This window comes from Temnothorax longispinosus, chromosome 4 (assembly GCF_030848805.1).
Source record: "Temnothorax longispinosus isolate EJ_2023e chromosome 4, Tlon_JGU_v1, whole genome shotgun sequence".
Lineage (NCBI taxonomy): Eukaryota > Metazoa > Arthropoda > Insecta > Hymenoptera > Formicidae > Temnothorax > Temnothorax longispinosus.
In genome coordinates, this window is record NC_092361.1 from 14574067 (window position 1) to 14594651 (window position 20585).

At 39.8% G+C, this 20585-nt stretch overlaps 2 protein-coding genes and 1 long non-coding RNA gene across 3 annotated transcripts; 1 reads left to right on the plus strand and 2 right to left on the minus strand.

The window, feature by feature from the left end:
* The first annotated feature begins 656 nt into the window (after positions 1 to 656).
* L(3)72dn (UTP4 small subunit processome component l(3)72Dn) lies at positions 657 to 4019 on the plus strand. Its single transcript, XM_071774938.1, has 4 exons — positions 657 to 1302; positions 1420 to 2959; positions 3436 to 3750; positions 3844 to 4019. Exons 1-4 carry the CDS (start codon positions 1199 to 1201, stop codon positions 3958 to 3960), a joined length of 2076 nt encoding a protein of 691 aa, XP_071631039.1. The 5' UTR covers positions 657 to 1198; the 3' UTR covers positions 3961 to 4019.
* Positions 4020 to 4591: 572 nt separating this feature from the next.
* LOC139810982 (uncharacterized) lies at positions 4592 to 12265 on the minus strand. Its single transcript, XM_071774959.1, is given in 3 exon segments — positions 4592 to 8114; positions 9376 to 9432; positions 9434 to 12265. Coding segments are annotated over 3 exon segments (465 nt in total). The 5' UTR covers positions 9566 to 12265; the 3' UTR covers positions 4592 to 7838.
* A 6373-nt stretch (positions 12266 to 18638) lies between these two features.
* On the minus strand, positions 18639 to 20233 carry LOC139810983 (uncharacterized). The gene is made up of 3 exons (XR_011731523.1): positions 19342 to 20233; positions 19171 to 19284; positions 18639 to 19096 (listed from the first exon to the last, which is right to left on the minus strand). It is a non-coding gene; the product is annotated as an uncharacterized lncRNA (long non-coding RNA).
* Positions 20234 to 20585: the final 352 nt, after the last annotated feature.

The following is a 20585-nucleotide window of genomic DNA, read 5'->3' on the forward strand; positions in this document are numbered from 1 at the left end:
TAAGGAGTAAGAAAAAGAATTAATAATTCAAAACAAGATTGCACCGATGCGATTTTATTAAAGTCGTCCAACCGTGAATAAATTTCATTTTACCTCTTACTAAATCATTATTTTTTTACCGACTATGGAAAGTTCGCATACCTACAAAATAAAAACCATGAAAATAGAAAAATTAACAATAGTGTGTATATATATATGTACTATAAGATAAAAAGATTGAATTTAATCCAGAGAATATTCGAAAAATTATATATTATTATATATGTAATATTAAAATTGTATATTAATAATAATAAATTGGATATTAAATATCGATAAAATATAAATAACGTAAAAATTGTAAAATATAAATTAGGTTAAATGGAATACTCTCTCTAAACAACTTAAAATCAAATTTTATATAGATTATTTGTAACTTCTTAATATTTATTATTTCAATTACAATTATATAGATACAAAATAATGTACGTACATACATATAATATAAAAATTCAGTCAAAGTTATCAGGAAAATATATTTCGACAAGAAATAAACAAAAGTTGAGAGAAATACATTACGAAGTTCATCGAGAATGTTGCCACCATCAGAGAGAAACCTGAGAGGGGCCATCTCTTTATTGTTCTTTCTGAAAATGCATTTTCCAACGCGCTACCTGAGAAAGTGGAAATCAACGTCGTTTCGCTCGGTAATAATACATACGTAGTTTGTGTCCATGCTATGATTCATGTCCAAACTCAGAATCGAGATGATTATCAGTCCTTGTCTAACTTGGTCTAACTCATCTATTCATCTCATCTAACTCTCATCTTGGCTCTTGGCTGGAGTCTTAGATAATTAAAGAGGTGTGACATTGAGGTCGATCACCTTACATTTTTGAAGTTTAAAATACAAACTGCTACATTGCCTAAAATTAAAGTTCACACTTCTATATAGCCTAAACAGGCCTAAACTGTATGGAAATTAAAGATGAGTTAGACAAGGATCCCGACAATCTCGACTATATACATATGAACCATGTGCCGGTCAGGTTTCTCTCTGCTCTACCCAATGGAGACGATGGAGACATTACCATAATACCATATTTTCATAAAGTTGCTCCATCCACGTGCGTGACAATGGTTATGTTTGCTATAGGCGCATCAAATATATTCGATTGTATGTGAAATTAGATTTAATTACAAGAATAAACATCTAATTATGGCTTCGTATCGTATACACAACATAAGATTTTACAACCTGGAGCCGAGATCGGTGACCTGCTTGTGTCACGAATCAAAAACGAAAAAGTTAGCCCTGGCAAGGTTAGACAGCACATTTATTTATGACTTTACATTTAACATTTATGTGGTAAACGCGTGATTTTATCACGCGCGTGAATTTTTTGCGAATACTTTCTAATTCCTTTTTCCTTTCTGAAGGAACAACAATTCTATAGAAATCTGGAATGTAGAGAACGCACCATTTGTTGAGTGTACCATAGCCGGTCATGCTGAGAACTCGGTGGAAAGCATCCTCTGGATCGATTCTAGGCTGTTTTCGACAGGTCTACAGGGTGCGATAGTCGAGTATGATTTAAAAACGCTGAGTATCAAGCACCAAGCCATGGTGATAGGAGGAGCAGCTTGGTGCATGGATGTGAACCAAGAAAAGACTCGCTTGGCTGTTGGCACGGAGGACGGATACATCAATACTTTCACCGTGTATAAAAATAAACTGATTTATGAGAGAATATTTGATAAGCAGGAAGGCAGAATTTTGTGTATCAAGTGGGATAACACAGGCGAGATGATTTATACAGGTTCTACGGACACCATCAGGGTATGGAGTGCCATATCTGGACATGCGATACATAAAATGACAACTTCCAGAAGCAATATCAAGAAAACCACGATAGTTTGGTGCCTCGCAGTCACTGATGACAATATAATAATATCCGGCGATTCTCACGGCTTCTTATGCTTCTGGGATCCACAAATGGGAGTCCTAATAGAGTCTCACGAAAGTCATACAGCGGATATATTATCTATTACCTTGTCGCATGACTTGAATGTGGTATATTGCGCGGGTGTAGACCCAGTTGTGAGGAGCTTCTGCAAAGTTATTCTAAAATCAAGTGGAAAGCCTCAATGGGTGAAAGGAATCGAGAGAAGGTTACACGTTCACGACGTCAGAGCACTCGTAGAAGCTAGCGGAAAACTCTATTCGGCTGGAGTAGACGGGTACCTTGCTGTGTCCAGTTACCCACCAAAGAATCTTGTAAAATATCCTCCGCTGTTGCAACCGCCTTGTGCCATAATTTGCCGAAAATCTAGATGTATTTTGTTACGGTACGCAAACTATTTAGAGCTATGGAAACTTGGTTCGGCCACTAAAGATCCTCCAGAATTAGTACGCTCCTCCATGCTGCATCAATTAGACGAAGAACCTATAAAATTGCTACAATTACAGACCAAGGGTGACGAAAGCATCATCTCTTGCGCTATTAACAAGGACTCTAAGACAATCGTGTACTCGACAGACACTCACGTCAGAGTGTTCAACTTTGACGTGGTGGAAGGAGATGCTCAGCTGTCTAGAAACGATACCGATTTGTCCATGAACCGAATACAAAAGATGTTGTTTAGTCCAAACGGCAAGTTATTTGTCGCTATTAACAACGATGGCAGTGAGAACACTGTAACGCTGTTCAAAGTGGCTAAAAAGAGTTTGAGTCTGATTGGGTCGTTCCTGACGACGAAGGAATCCATTAAAAATATTAGTCTCGTTTGTTTCTCTCCAGACAACAGGTATCTCGTATGCGCGGACCGACAACGCGGAATTGCCGTGTATTTTATCGCTGACGGTGTAACGGCAGAATCGCTCAAGGCATGGCAATTGCCCAAGTACAGTTGTCCACCGACGGCAATCGCCGTGCAGAAGAATACACTCAATCTGGTCATAGTGTATTCCGATCATAAGGTAAATATAGCGTGCTACATATACAACGATTTAAAATGAGTAATACGCGCATCGCGCATTATACGTCGACATTAAAATAATGACCGACTTCGAATATGTACCATCGTAAAATACTGTACAACGTTAATGACTTGCGGCAGTAAAAATTCACAATTTACTGTTAACTGCTACTGTGGTTTTATTTTTACGCGACGACGTTACACGTAATTGCCTCTATAATTCCGTTATTGAATTATCCGTTCGTACAGACTTTATGAAGTCCTACAGTTTATTACCTTTTGATATGGGCAGTACTAAATTTTAAGACGTACAATGAGGCATGTTAAAAAAATCCATATGATCTAAAGTGAAAGACTGGAAACAGCAATTCTAAAATTAATATCTTGGAACGAGTACAATATTGATGTTCTTAATTTTTCAAGATATTTAAGATGTTCTTTTTACTGATAATTATGCAAACGATAATTGATTTTCAGATCGTCGAATATAATATTCCTACGAAGACCTACACAGAGTTTTCTAACAATTTGCAACATCGATTATCGAAGCAATGGCTAGCGCGTCCATTCCCGATAACGAACATCATATTCGATCCGCGCAACGAAAATATCATAATCATGCAGGACGATTCGAGCGTATATATTATCAATAAAAATAGTGAATTATTAGAGAGAGATAAAGAAGCGAAGATTCCTAAGCGTGAAAATGGAGAAAACGCAGAAGATAGCAATTCAATTTCCAGCTCACAGTACAGCTCTCAACATACGTTCCAAGTTGCCAAGAAATATAAGGTAACATTGTTAATTAGAACTGTTAAGTATCTGTTTTAAATAATTGATAGTGCGAAAGAGAAAAAGAAAGAATTATGATTTTAATATTTGCAGCATCTCGTCTACTTAAATTGGTTGAACGACGAAGAATTGGTTGCGGTAGAAGTAAATCCTACTTCGCTCTTGGAGAAATTACCGCCCACGCTAAAACAAAAATTCTTCGGCATGTAAATATTGTATAATAATATGACATATTATTATTAATAATAATAATCAAATTTTTTACTTTATTTTTACATAAAATTTTACGACTGGAAATCGCTATTTCGAATGTGCCATTTCGATATTTCGATCTTGTTTTCAACATATCCGATATAGTTCTGATTGGCTAATTTACACCAATCACTTGATATTAAATAGTAAATAACTAGTAAATTAATTTGATTATTGGCTGATCAGTTGAAATATACTATTTGATACGCGTATCAAGAGATCGGTGTAAACTAGGCCATAAATTTCTTGTAATAATTCATTATTTCTCGCATCACTTAATAATAATTAAAATAATTCGAATTTAGTTTCTATTATAAAACAAACTCACGATTGCAGTAATTGCTAATAAATTATAATTAGTTATTTAATATTATTTATAATAATTTAATTTATAACAGTAATTTTCATTTTATCATAATTGGTTCGCGGAGTCGCGGTTTCGACTTTTTGATACTTCGAGATTCGCGAGATGGCTCTTCAATAGTTCTCGAATTTCGGAGTTTTGGACAGTCATGAAACGCGCCACACGGCAACCGCAGAGTCGCATTCGAATCCGTTCCACATTTTCTGCAATTTTTATTGTCTAAAAACGAATCTCGTACGCGAATAATTATCGCGAGTGCTTTCTGTAAAAATTATATCCTCGTATTCGATAATTACCTCAGCTGTTTTTGTGATTTTAAACGCGATAATTATTGCAAAGCGCGTGCGAGTTTTCATTTTATAGTTAAACTGCGCTAATCACATTTCTCATAGCGATTCGCTACTTTATCCATTTCTAATATATTTATTAAAAGATATAGAGCCGGTTTCACCAACATCGATCAACTGTAACCTTCGATTAAACTCACTCTTCATTTTTTCCTAACTGTCCCCCTTAAAAAGAAACGAAGAGTGAGTTCAATCGAAGGTTGCAGTTTATCGACGTTGATGAAACCGGCCCATATTTCGAATTTTTTTTCATGTGAAATAACTACGGCCATCTTGTCGCTGCTTCGGTCACTCGGTTGCTCCGAGATTCGCGAGATGGCTCTTCGATAGTGGCTCGCCGCGAACGCGAACGGCGCGGGCGGTCAGTTAAGAAACGCGTCGCGGCGATCGCTGAATCGCGTTCGAATCCGCTACGCATTTCCCGCGACATTTATTCGCCAAAACGGCGAATGTCACGCGCGCACAGTTATCGCGAGTGCCTCTCGCGAAGTCGGGTTTCCGCGATGTATCAAGCGTTGCATTGCTGTTGCACGATTTCGACGTCGGTGACGATCCGCTACTGCTCTTCGTGGAGTCCATCGCGCATGCTCGCGTCCCGCATTTCATCGAAGTGTACCGCATCGAAATAATAACGGGCGCACGACCGTCGCCACAAGTACGTGCACATTTTCGTCCTGCCATTAATTGCGCCGATTTATCTTTCTCGTAATAATTCGTCCTTCCGACCATTCGCTTAAGCGTTCGCCAAGATACATATGTAATTTTATTTCTACGCGAAGTAATTACACGGCCATCTTGTCGCTTGTCGCTGCCTCGATCGCCCGTTAACTTCGAGATTCGCGAGATGGCTCTTCGATAGTTCTCGAATCGCAGTCAGTTGAGAAACGCGGCGATCGCCGAGCCGCGCTTTCGAATCCGCTCCGCACTTCCCGCGATCTTTGTTGCCTGAAAGTGATTTTCGTGCGTCAATAATTATTGCGAGTGCTTTGCGTGAAATCCGAATTTCTGTCGAGTAACGTATCGAGCGTGTCAAGTTGTTGTTATGTGATTTCGACGTTGGTGATTTGCTGTACATGGAGTCCATCGGTCATGCCCTCGTCGCGTATTTCATCGACACGCATAATTATCGCAAGGTGCGTGCACACATTTTTGTTCCATAATTAACTGCGCCAATTATATTTCTCATAATGACTCGCTATTTCGGCCATTTCTAGTGTTCGCCGAAGATATTTTGAATTTTACTTTTCCGCGAAGTATAACCGCGGCCATTTTGTGGCCGATGCTTCGACTTTTCGATACGTCGAGAATCGCAGTAATCGTTTCGAATGCTGGAACGCAATGCGACGATCGCAGATTTATGTTCAAATCGTTCGATATTTCCCGCAATGGTTATTATCTAAAAATGAATTTTGCGCGCGAGAAATTATCGCAAATGCTTTTCCATAAAGCATCGGATGTTCTATAACTTATTGAATATCGCGCTACATTGTTATTGTATATTGATTCGTAGTGTCCAATTATACTCAATTTAAGTCATTTTTAACCATTCCTATAAGTCGTCACTGCTACTCAATATTTCATTAATTTAACTAAAGCAATAGAGTTAAAATAATATCTATTGTTTTGTAAAAAGTTACAAAAATAACATAATGTTATTTAATCCAAGGTATTGGCTTAAATTCCATTCTTTAATATTTAACAGTGTATGCTACAGTCGATTAAAATTATCTTCACACATATATATTACATTCTTTCTCCAATACGAATCGCATATTATCAAATATGTGCGTTTATAAATTAGCTGATTATTGCGCATAATTCATTATTTCGACTATTTCTAGCAGTTGCTAAAATGCTATCGAATTTTATCTTTTATTAAGTAACTGCTGCGATAAAAAGTCTATGTCAATGGTTTCAGTATTTTGAGAATCGCAATAATTTTTTATATTTCGAGAATTTTGCACTCATATCCACGGGAAATAAAGATTAGCTACTATGTAGCAAATTTAATTGTAAAATAGGGACAGCTAACATTTTTTGCAGCGAGAACAAAAGGTTTTGCTACTATTGCTAAATTATAGCTCTCGCTGTAAAAAATATTAAGGTGTCATTAAATTTGCTACAGTAGCTAATCTTTTTTTTCCATGTACACTTGATATTGTCGACAGTTTTCATACATTATTCATACGTAAATTCGGATAGTCTGTTTTAGATTTAGTCTATATTGTAGCAGGTACTAATTTTAATATTTATAATTTTAATGTTTCATAATTCCGTAAATGTATACATCTACGGAATACTATATTTATATATTTCTATGAAATTTTTATGAACTAAAAACTGTCGATAATGTCAATATTCTTCAATTAGTCTTGGTCACTTGATGACTATAAAAATTCACGCAAGGTCAACGGGTTTTAGCACTTATAATGGTACAATTAAATCAATGATATAATTAAGTTGATGATATAATTGATTTATCTTAAACTATTTTAATACAATCTCAGAATAGTTTCGCGCAAAAGCTATTTTTGCTAATAATATTTAACATGAAAATATAGAAAATGTAAGGATATCTGTTTGAAATATTGGCTGCGTTCCGATATTCACTGCCAGTACTGAAAATCTATAGTTTACGTCACGTACACTATATTATAGATTTTCAGTATTATATTGGCATCAGTGAATATCGCCACCACAGAAAGCGTGTTGAAATATTACTATATATTAATAGAATTATAAATTATAATAACGCAGATTATTTTTCTATCCTCTTACTTGCTCGTTAAAAAAACTATACAAAAAAACCATACACAATTTAAAATGTATATTGATACGCCATTTCTGCACGGAAAGAACGGTTTTGATAAAGATACTATCTATAAAAATTTAGCTAGATGCGGATCTGAAAATAATTTTGTTGCACCATCAAAATAATTATAGTAGGTCACTGAAGTATGATGATAACGCTGTAAAAAATTGTTGACATTTTAAGCAATCAATTTGAGTGTTCTACATAATTATTTTGATGGTCCAACAAAATTATTTTCAAATCTGTATATCTAGTTAAATTCTTAAATACTTCAGCACAACCGTTCTTTCCGTGTGGATGATCAAGATTTCTTTCAACCTAGAAAAATAAATTTTTGTTGCGTCGTGCGCAATTCTGCGGTTTCCACGGGAGGATCGATCGTCCATCTTGGCGAGATATAGAGACGGCCCACGAATTCCAGGCTGTATTCCGTGCGAGATGAACGATGGCCGATCTGGGCGGATGTCGTCCTAGGGAAGGTTGGTGAAGCTTTCAAAGGGATCGGCGAATGTTCGGCCGCGTCTTTCGGCGGGTCACGCTCGAAAGTGTTCGCCGGAAGTCCCGCTTTTCTGCATTCCTCCGCCAGCACCTACGGTCAGTGACACCAACGGCCACATTGAAATTCGTCTGCGACTCGTGTACTCTTTCTCTTTTTTTTTTCTGCTGTGCGTGGCTCGCCAACCGACAGAGTTTTTAAAGTACCTGGCTGAAAAATTGCCCGGTCAGGTGCTCGTACTTTTGCGGCCACAACCGTCGCGACAGGCCTTCGAGGAAGTTCGTTTCCTTGCTGAAATATTAACGAAATAATCATTATCATTTCATATATAACAATGAATCTATACGTCGTTGTTATGAATATCATTAAACTATTATTATTTCTATGGCGGATGCATTACCGAATATTATCTGCGGCCACTTTGTTTTTAAAGACATCACCGCGTTTCAGAGAAATTACCCTCTCGACCACCTTCTTACTTTCTTTATCTTGCTTTTCTTCAGACATTCGGACGGATATTTTTTCCGCACGGCGAGCTATGTCTTCGATATTGAATCCAACCAAAGCGTATGCGCGGTTTGTTCGATATCTCGGATTGTTGCTATAGTTATCGCGCGCGGTAATATTGAAATTTCCGACCTGCATCTTCTGAAATAACTTTGGAACTTTTCCATGGCTTTTATGAATTACGTCGTGAATGAAATCTTTGCGAAGAAAAGAATGAAGTGCCGCACGTCAAAAGTGTCGTTTTAAGAGGATCAATTTCGAATTTTCGAGTTATATCAAATATCGGCGCGACTTTTTATACGACTCCTGGGGACCGTAAATTTTCCAATTTTACCATATCCAACACCATATCGGATTATTCCGGAAGAATATCAAAATCGAAATAGATGGGAATTTCGCTTCGGTGAAGATCTCTCGTAAATCCGTTATTCGGTATAACATTTGTCGCGATTGCGGTAATCTCGTGGTTACAAAGCCAGCAGAGATAGGGGGATGAACACTAGAGAATCTTCTTCTGTCGAAGTGGCCGGGAAATAATCAAGCGAACGACGATAGCGTCTGTCTATCCGAGTTGGGGTACGTCTGCATCGACGGAGGTCGTCCCAAGTCGATGTTCGAGTGTATGAGAACGTACGACCGAAGGATATACTGTGTGTAGAGCGTACATCGAGGTAGAGAGAAAGAGAGCGAGAGAGAAGAAGAGAGAGACGCGTTTGTTAACAGAGGAGGTAGAGAAAGAGAGGAAGAAAGACGAAGAGAGAGAGAATGGAGACGCTGCAGAGTGCAATGTACCCAGATTACGACTAATCTGCGCCCGAGACCGCTATTCGTAGTGCCTGTAACTTACATCGCTTAAAACATCAACCCCTGACTTCGGTGCCATAGTCTGCGCCTTCATCGCCGTCTCTCGCCATTCTCTCCCTCTCCCCCCTTCTTTCGGGCTTTCGATGTCGATCTATCCGTCTAGCCATCCGTCTTCCTTCGTCGTCGTAGCTTGCATCTCCATTCGATTTATACTCCTGGGAAAATCGCGCCATCCTTTATTCCTTCCTCTGTCCCGAAATTCGAAAGTTCATCGTCGTGCTAGCGTTCATCCACTTGCTAGCGCAGTAGTTATCTAAGTAGTTTGCTGCCGGAAACACTAAAACGAATTTTTATATGGAATCAGGATTGATCGCTAAGCTCAGAGAACGTAGCTGTGCGTTATATAATAGCCATTGTAAAAAAATACCTAAATAAATTCCAATTAAATAATTTTTAGTTTTCAAACATCTTTTTACATTATATGATTTTATATAATACAATTATATAAATGTTCTTGAACAAGGTATAAGCCTGTACAAGTAAAATGATACATGTATGAGTGTCCAGACACCGTATCCGTTTTTCACAATTTATTATTTGTTTGTTTAAATCCGCAAAAATCATAGGGCGCGACGTGTCAAAATACCGATAAACCTATGTCGATTTATCTGCTCGGATAAAATCTTGGAAAAACAACACACAGTACGTGGCCTACGAATGATTCATGATTATTTCGACTGCTAGAATGAATTAGAATGCGAACGATACCGACGATTCTAAATTGAAGTTTACCGCGCCGCTTATTTAGCGAGAATCGATTGGAAATTTTGCTTTGCTTTTCCAGCCGCAGACGCATATTTCGTGCTTCGGACGGGGTTTGTTTTTATCTAGTGCCAGGATTAACAGAGCTTTCTCTAACTGCTATAGAACAGTCATATAAAAGTCTGGCTGTGGGAGGGATGACCGAATGGGAGATTGCATGCATGCATACCACCGACCTTGACGTAAATATATCTGCGCATCAGTATTAATAAATGCGATAACGTCTGCAGCTTGCCACGCCATTGTTCCATGAAATTACAAACATCCAGCAATCTCTCGGCAACAATTTCCCATTCTAATGAACGGCAACAACGCGCGTGAGCGTGAATTTTCAATGAAATAACCGTACAGACTTATGCGATATTCACGCCTCGTATTGTCGAATGCAATTATCTCCATTGCGTTTCAAAATTATATTTAAAAAAAAGCGATCTCGCGATTTAGACGTAAGATTTACGATAACGTCGGTGAACTTTCGATCCCAGTCACTCGAGCTGGTATCGGATGGCAGAAAAATGAAGGAACATCAAGGCGGGAACGGGTGAAGAAGGAGGAACGAAGGGGGTACGTGGAAAAACTCGAGCAGAGGAGGTGCAAGCGCGATCTTAGCCGTCGTCAAAAGTGCGAAAGAGGCGGAGAGAAAGAGAGAGAGAGCGACGAAGAGAAAGGAAGGAGAGAAAGAGAGAGAGAGAGAGAGGGGGGGGGGAGAGAGAGAGTTCGTGGGTGTAGAGACACGGCGGGGTGTGCTGTAAATTACAAGCGGAGCGCCAAACCGCTATGGTCTTCTCTCGGTGGCGCAGGGGTGTCTAGACGTATAGATAATGCCGGGTTGGCTTGGTGCGGCAGGGTAGACGCAAGCTAGACGGTCCCCGGTTGATCCAGTCAGCCGAACCAGCCAGCCAGCTACTACCCGAACCAGCCAGCCAGCCCGCCAGCCAACCAGCCAACCAGCCAGTCAGCCGGGTTGCGCTAGACACATCGACCATGTTCCGTTTCTCTTCGTTTCTCCCGTTTCCACTATCTAGCTATCTATCCGCGTCTCTTTCTCGCGTCCGCCACGATCTACACGGTGGTCTCAAATTAAACAGCTTTTAATTTACCCGGCGAACTCGGTAACGAATTCGCAGTCGATCTCTCCATGGTGAAAATTTGATTGATAAGTTTCACCGTCAAAGCTCAGCAGGTACATAAATTCTGTTCTTTTTAATACGGAAATAATCCTTCTATTATGATCTCAATTAAAAAGAATATTATTAAAATGATAATATTTGCAAGGAAACAATCGTATCATTTTCTTCACAAAATTATTTTTTACGCTTTTCTATTTTTTATATTAATTATCAGTTTACATCGTTTTAAGTCCAACGTTTCCCATGGAACCTGAAAGGTCTTATCTTGTCGAGAATTAAATCTTTTAATAACTAAACTTTAAATTAACCAAAATTAAAAGAAAGCCTCGGCTACGAGGTAAAGAATACGCTTATAAAAATTGGTATGGTTTAAATTTGGAAGCACCCTGTATGTATGCGCACTGGCTGCGTTCTCGTCTTACTCGCCTATATATGCAACGCAACCGGATTTCCCATCGTTCTCGTCGCGCCAGCCGGCTCACGGAGGACGAGAGGGCCTCCTCACCTCTCTCATGCATTCGGCGCAGCCAGGAGATGCAAATCCCCAATAGCATCACCTGATATCCAAGATCCCATTGGCAGCAATCGTGACGTGGATGATGCACGAGATCGTCGCTCGACTGCCAACCCTTCCTATCGCCCCGTCATCTCTCTCTCTCTCTCTCTTTCTCTCTATTTCTCACCCCCGCCAACAGTCACTCGTGTATGCACCGCGAACGCATAGAATTATTCCGTTTCTCCGCGTGCCAGGAATCTCTCTCTCCTTCGTCGCGTCCTAGAAAACACCCGACCCTTGAACGCGATTGCCGCACACTCCCGCGCTGACTGCGACAGCTGCAATCTCGGAAAAATAGGGAACTTAGACGTCGCTTATAACCCTCGCATTGCAAGACGTCCCGGATTGTCCGGATTTTTATTAAGAGGACCTTTCAAAGTTTATTGCCAGAAAATAATGCTTTTCAATATTAAAAGAAATATTTTAATTTTTATGCTTAAAATCTAGCGATATTGTAATTTGCAATGTGCGATATCGAAAAGTATTATGACTCAAATCGATCCTCTGATGATAAAAATAAAAAAGTTGTTACTAACAAAATAAGTCACAAAACAGAATTTACTTGAAGTGAGTATCTCATATTTTCGGATCTCTGCTTTTTCTGAGATATCATTAAGGCATTCTTTGAGAAAGAGTTAGTAGTCTGTTAATTATATCGGAATTCTAAAAGTAGCATATGCTGATTTCATAGATAATATTGCGGTACAGAACTGTTCTTTTTCTTCTTCTATATAAAAGCCCGTTCTTCGGAGATCTGTCAATTATGCAAGATATAGGCATGTAGGCACACTTATCATGGCGATAGCATCGTGATCTTGAGTTCCTATATAGTACAGCGTTGCGACTTGGGACGTCCATATCGCATCAACAACGCAATTGCGCGCAATTTTACGTCACGTAAAGTTTCTCGTATGATGTATTTTTTCCGGGGAAAAAAAAAACAAATCTTTTTACAACTCACAGAAATACTTTGATCGTGGCGTAACTGCCGACTTAAAGGAAGACGGGCCCGGCGCATTAAGTTGGATCACGGCGGAGCTCGTACGTCGCCGAAGGTAACGCCGTCGTAATCGTTTTCCGTATTTTTTTCACGCTGTGGTCCTTCTCGCCACCGCCGCCGAGGACGCGGTTGTTTATCAGAACGGGCTATAACGAGGGATTAAGAACACGAGATACGGCGACCAACGTCTGCATCCTCTCCTCTCATCTGTATCTCCCAAGCGCGGCGCCGGCGGTGGCACGGCAGCAGCCACCGTCCTTCGCTAACCGCGGTGGCGTTTTAATCGGCCGAGTCTTTCCGATACATAAATCCACGTTAAATAATACGGCAGTTAACAGCGCCATTAAGCCGTTCGAGATACCACCGCGAAACCGAGAACGCAAGCCGCCGCTCTCGCAAAGTCGGTATTTATTGATACCGCTGGAGCAGCCGACGTCATTCGCGGACGACGGCGCGCAATGTCGCGACGCGCCACCGAGAAATATTGTATCGCTTTGCTAGCTCGCCCCATTCGCGCGACCAACGCGGGCAAATGCCTGCCTGCGCTTTGCGACCCCATCCTGACCGCCGCTTTCATTGCTCTCCTCGTAAATCGCTCAAAACAGAAAACATCCCTGAGTTAATCCGACGCGGCGCTATACGCGTTGAGAAGTGGCGAAATGTTTTAAAGATTTCTACAACGGGGATAAAACTATCATCCTAATTACTTTTTCAAATTATATGTATAAGTCGAGGTATAAGTACTACGTGGAAAAAATGTAGGAAAAAGTCTGTCAGGAAAATTACAAAAAATAAAATAGAATAATTTTTTTAATCAAAATTAGAAATGATATTTATTATATGTATTGATATGATTAATGAGAAAGAAAAATTATTAAATATTTTAAAAACTTTTTCGATAAGCATCTTATCGCCTTTTTCATGCTATTTGACATAAATAATTTGGATGGAAATAGATAATTATTAAAATTATACCGCGACAAATTTCATTGTTATAATAGTTTCGGGGATTATCAGGAATCAATTATTTGGAACGTCGGATTCTCACTAGAGTGTGACGATAACTCTCGCCAATTACTATCGATTTCTCTTGGGCGAATATTTTATAATGGCACCACCGTCGTTACGTTTTGTCAACGTACGTCTTGGCGTTCATTCGGCGCCAAGACGAATAAAGATTCAAAACGGATACGACTCGTTAATCAAACTGACCCGAACTCTCGCGTTCTCGTTGGCAGGGGAGACAAGGGGAACGTCTTGTTTCCGGTGCCGCGATGTGATTTGTTTCTCAGTTCTTCATTCTTAAACGATCGTCAGAAACGATTTGAGTCGTTGACTACGATAATCTCATCGTAATGCCGTTCCTCGACCGAGTCGGTCTCCGTTAATCATGAGACCGACGACGCGACGTGTCCCGCTCTTAATGACAAATCCTCTTTGATTATTTCTGTTGCGAAACGACGGAGATGTAATTCGGGGATATTCCGGAGGGTGGAAAGCAGTGTGGCAGAGTCGCTTTCTCGGAGTAACGCGGCCGATTGTAAAGCCGCAGCCGTGCAGCAATAATCATAACTCGCAAGGACGCGTAGCCGTTGCTACATAGTACATCCCTTCCTCTCGCCCTTCCGTCGCGGTTTCTTCCTTTTTCGCGCTTTAACGAGCGACCGCGACAATCAACGCGGTGTCTGCACTCTGCACCGCCGCCGCCGTCGCACTCGCCCGCGTCGCCGGCTCTCGCGCGACCGCGCGATCCAATCTCATCCGCGTGCACGGCGAACTTTTTACAACTCTCCACTCCTCTCCCGTCCGCGAGGTCACGAGCCCCCGGGGCGCGGTGGGCACCCTCTCTTCTTCGCGAATTACGCGAAAACGCCGGTACTTATAGTTCTCCGGCAGACAGTTTTCTCGGCGCGACGCCGGCCGCGTTGAAATGACTCACTATTTCCGTGCCTCGGCCGTGAAACAAGAAGTTAACGCCGCCCCTCATTTGCCTCCCTTTACAGCCGCCTTAGTCTAAGGGACGCGACAAGATCTTATCTTGACTTCTGCCGGTTGCGTTTATGCACTCGTCTGGTGCTCCGAGAAAGACGACAGTGCTAACGACTCTTGTCGGCAAAAATTATATAAAGCGTGAGCCAATACATATCTGAAATATCCTAGGTTTTTATCGAGGTTTTCATTGTCTTGGCACTAAAAATATTGCGATAAATTACTAAACGATTAATTTACAATTTATATTAAAAGTAACGCAATGTAAAGAAAAATTCTCTTAAAAAGCTTCTAAAATCGGTAATTTACTAATTTATAATAATATAAAATATTAATATAAATATAATATAATAATATAACAATATAATATCATAATAATATAATAATATAAAAATATGTATATATATTTATAAAGTTATATAAATATTCTTTTAAGAAATAAAGAAAAATGTATATTTTATGTCATTTGTTTAAAATTGAAAAAATTAAAAAAATTATTATTCTGACGTAAATCCCCCTCGTTATTTTGCTCGACATAAAAAAGAAGGTTGACATTACTCGTAATAAAGCCGAGAGTTTCCGAGGAGATAATTTAATGACTCATTATGGAACATGCGCACTTACGCCTGATAAGACAATTAGACACAACAAAATCAGGCGATGTGTGCAAATAATTCACACTTCTTTCTCGACGCGCGTGTATTTAATTCGACGAAAACATCGCCTTATCACGCGTGACTTTTATCGCCCGACGCTTTCGCGTATGACGTTCGAGTCACACGGACTGCCCGTCTGTAAAAATCCACAGGAAATCGCGTGAGATCTTAAAATAGCAGAAAATAGCGGAAATTTATTTCAACGGAAGATACTTAGATTTTTTTTATTACTATATTTTGCACACATGCGTGTCTGATGGAAGTAGACTCAGAGATTTGCTATGACTTTTTATCTTACACACACATCTAATTGATAAATGCATACGAGACTTTGATAGAGAAGATGACATCATGGTATAACAGAGCGTATGTTTTATTTGCCAAGCGTATTGCTCAAGCATGCCTAGACTTTGCATTACGACATCCGCGCTCTTGAGAACTCGTCGCATCTTCAGACTTGTACACGAAAGATTGCGTGTGTCATTTGTGCAACGTGCAAATCATACTGAGACTAATTATCGTGGTAAACCTCGTCGAAATAACTGTTATCGACAAAATAAAATCATCAAAAATGAAAATTACAAAGATGGTTTAATTTATATGTATTACGTAATTTTATTTTGTTTTAATTAATTTTTAAAACGATTACAATTCTTACGCCAAAAAGATCATAATTTTGTTCAGTGTATAACATATGTATAGTATATACTTTCAGTGTAGATATGTAAATTGTACTATCATGCATGAGAAAGTGTGAAAAAGAAACGCTTTATAAAGATGTTTATCATTGAATTAATTTCAGATATTTACATTTCAATTTCTTTAGCATGATGTTCCTCAATCAGATAAAAGGATTAAGAATTGATATTTAGTAAAAAAATGCAATGGAACAGGCAGATCTTTTAGTTCGCGATTTCAAGATGCAACATAGGACGACCGTTTCGCCGTCGATTTTCGGACGGAAGTGCTTAAATCGCACTTTAATTCTATTCGTCGGAGCACAGCGCCTTGCGTACGTGGTGAAATTCCGAAAAAGGTAGATCAAAGCGACAGGGAGGCAACAGCGGGGGCTGTCCGCCGCAGACACGAGACGCGAGAACCCATCGCCGAAAGGAAGACGAAACGACTCGAATAAAAGCTGAAATCCTCGGAACCACCCTACGAAATCGCCCTGCGCGCCGAGTATCACGTCCGCCACCCCGTATGATGCCCCCTCGTACCCTCGTATAACCCGTCCCCTCCCCCCTCGCCCTCCTCCTCTCCCCCGACCACCTTTCCCTCCCGTTCTCCTAGTGCAATTCACCCGCGCCAGACATCAGACGTCCTCGCAGTCGCAGCCACAACAGTTATAACCGTTGACGTTTTTGTCCCTCATTTCATCGTTGCTACATTCTCGCATTGTCTCGCACGCGGAGAGATCTCTTTTCTCTTCCTTCTTCTCTCGCTCCGTTTCGCGCGGTTCATCTGATTATCTGGCTACTTACAGCCTGTTTGGTCTTCAATTAATACTTTAGTCCGCCATTGTTCCCATGTCATTGAGAAACTCCATTAAATTTCTATCTTATTAAGTATGAACGTTTAATTCTCTGAATATTATTATGACTTTCGCGTATTTCTCAGCGGAATTGACACAGCGGACGAAGTTATATTTAGAGTGCCCCGATGGTCTCATCGATACTAAAATATTGCAAAGTTATTTCTGATTTATGTATTACAATAGTTTCCCATGTAAAATTGTACAGTGGATTATTTCTATGAAAACAATAAATTAAAATTAATTCAATCGTTTAAAAAAAATCTTAATTGATCAAGATTAATTGTTTCTATAGTTTAATTCTTTAATAACATTTAAGTTTTAATTAAAAATTCTTTGTTACCTATATAGTTATATGCAAGGTTTACAAAAAGGAAATTTCTTTTCTTTAACTTCAAAATAACGATACTATCTCTGATGGCCTGGGGAACGATAGGGAGTCGATCTAACACATATCATATGCTGTTTCCCTTTCGTAGATGCAATCGCATCATATATATATTCGGCGATATATATATGTATATATATTCATCGCTAAGACTTGCAAGGTCGCCATCAAGGTGCCTGGTTCTCGAAAATGGATCGATGCGACCGTCTCGAAGAAAAGCGTTCGTTTATAATTCATGGGAATGGCGGAGTATAAAATCGTAAGAGATTATATAGTCCACCTACTCCAAATAAATGAATAATACTAAAAGTATTCATTCTAACACGTAATAATACGTAAACAATTGAAAATATGAAATAATGTACCTGCAATCTACATTTGGAGATTGCAAATTAATTAGAAGAATCTCCCGTATCTCAAAATTGAAAGATAGCTGAATAATTTACACCAAATTTCTTGAACGTCTTCGATCGTCGGCTCATTCAACATCGCCGAAAGTGACTTCCCAATCCCCGAGCGAACTATACCGTCGAGACGTAACACGGGGATTCCCGATACCGGAGAAGGATTCACAGGGAGAAGACGGGACGGGACGGGACGAGACGAGCGCGAAGCTATACGTCGCGATGTAAGGCGTCTAGACGCCCCAGTGAGCGTGCCACTTGAAGATGCCGTCTCGTCTGAGCAAGGATCGCGTTATATCCCGACGGAGGTAACGCGGGAATGTTCGATTTCGTATGCGAAAAGGAAGGGCAGGAGGGCGAGGGTGAGCCGGAACAATGGCGTAAACGGTATGTGCACGTATGCCCCGGTGCGATGCGATGCGGGGGAGGGAGGGGCGTCGCGACGCGACGCGTCGCATCGTGTCGGATTACCGCGGACAGACAGACGGACGGCGGCGCTGCGGGAAATTACGTCGCACGCACGGAACGACCACGAAACCGTAACTCCTGTCCCCGTCCACCTCCCCGTCGTCCCTCCGGGGCATCAGGAGATCCTGATGTCCTCCTTCCTGCCCACTTGCGGACGTCGGTCAGCCACCTGTCCCCGCCATATCCTGCTCCAACAACCGACCGTTCGCCACCTCGTGTTCACGCTTCCGGGAGGCCGACGATCACGCTTCCGGGAGAACATCGGCGAGACACACGGAGACGGTCATTCCGACTCCGTTTATTTTCGCGACGATGATTGTCGCTTGCGCGTACACATCATGATATTTCAAAACCAGCAAATGTCTTTTTAATTGCGCAAATATGCTTTTTTTTATCAATTTGGAATCGAGCTTTTTCTAACAGGGATATGTCGAAGAAGTCGGTTATATATATTTATTGCTTTTTCAATTTTTTACGCATTGTTTTATTTTTATATTTTACCTAAATTTCGATTTAAAAATCTATTGGAATAGAATCTACTTGAAATTAACTGAAACATATGATCTCTTAATTACTAAAACTATAGATATATGTTCCAACATTTTCAACGAAAAATCGACAAACAGACGAAAGAATTCAAGTTCAATATAGCTCAAAGAATATTGTTGAGTAGAGGAGGCTCCGTTGGAAATCCAATCAAGTAGGAAATAGGGCTAATTAAGAGCCATTCGCTGATATTGATGCGAAAAAATTTTTTCTTTATTCAGTCAATAGTTTGTTCGAACGTTTCGGTCTTAGTTTAGACCATCTTCAGCATCTAACAAATACACAATATAAATACACAAACATAAATTCGCAATTTGTCTGTTATTTCTACAGCAAGACACTTACATGATAAATGTGTGGCAAATTAATTGACAAACGGAAATCATCCTACGAATGTCGAGGAATATATCTAAGTCTCCTCTGGGTACCCGCCACAAAGGATGGAGATAATGCCGACTCCTAAATAAATCTTATGTAAAATGTGTGGATATGATAATATATGTAGAGGAAACTTACCCTCCCCCATTCGCACGACAAACCGCTTTCAAAGAATATTGTTTTCTGGATTATATTTTCTGAACATCCGCCATAAATCGGCAATCGATACAATAATCGATTGCAACAGGTTGCTCTTAAAGCCGAATACTTGAAATATTACAGCAATTATCACGAGTACTTATAGCATTACGAATAATTGTGGCAACTACAGCAATCTCGCGTTACGAAGTAATATACGATTGTCATAACTGTAATTTCGATTTGTCCGTGAAATGGGAATAGATCCAACGAAGGAACAGAATAACGGAGCAAAAACACTCACGAGACGAATTCATGCGTACTGATGATATCGGAGACGCAGGCGGCGAGATCTTCGTCGCCTTGATAGCCCTGTGTTCTTTTAAATCGTGCGTGCGAGCGACGCAGTAAAGTCGAATTACACATCAAAGAGAATGAGTAATACTTGCAACGTCAGGAAATCCCGTTTTTATCTTCTACACGCGCGATCTTAATAGCAATATCTTCCTTTTGACTTTGTAACGCACGCCGGCGAGGCGACGGCGGCAGCCGAGTCGTCGCTATATGATTTGCATGTTATTAAACATTAATTCAACGCACATTAATCTAACTGCGACAGCCGTTTGCGATGAGCGAACGAATTCTCAACCGGTTGTAGTAAAAGATGTCGAAGTCATTTTTATTTGTTTTCATGGCAAATAATCTTGCTTTTTTAGAAGAATCAGTTTTCTCAAATATCTTTTATTGGATCTGAAATACAATCTGTAAATATCCGATAGAAGAAAAATTTTTCTCTTGAAATGATCGTTAGATATTACAACGGTTTCGTTACAAAACAAATACTTAATGATTTTATACGATTGTTGTACAATAACACATAAATAAGATTTTAAAAATTAACTTAAAATGCATATATAATATTTACCGCTTGTCCCTTTTAAAAATTAAAAAAAAAAAAACATTTTTTTCCTCGTTTTTTAAAATACATTTCCATTCAAATGATACTAAATCTTATAATATTATTTGCTAAATATGCGATATTTTAGCTGAAAGATACATATATTTGATATCCTGAGAGATTAAAATAATTTTAAAGCAAAAATGCATTTTTCTTTACGGAAGCACCGCCGGCGGAAAAACGCGAATGCTCAGCGCGACATTCTTATGAGAAAACTATGGAAATGACAGATGTCTCCTCATCTAAAATATCTTCGTCTCGACCTGGGCCGACCTAGCTCGGCTCG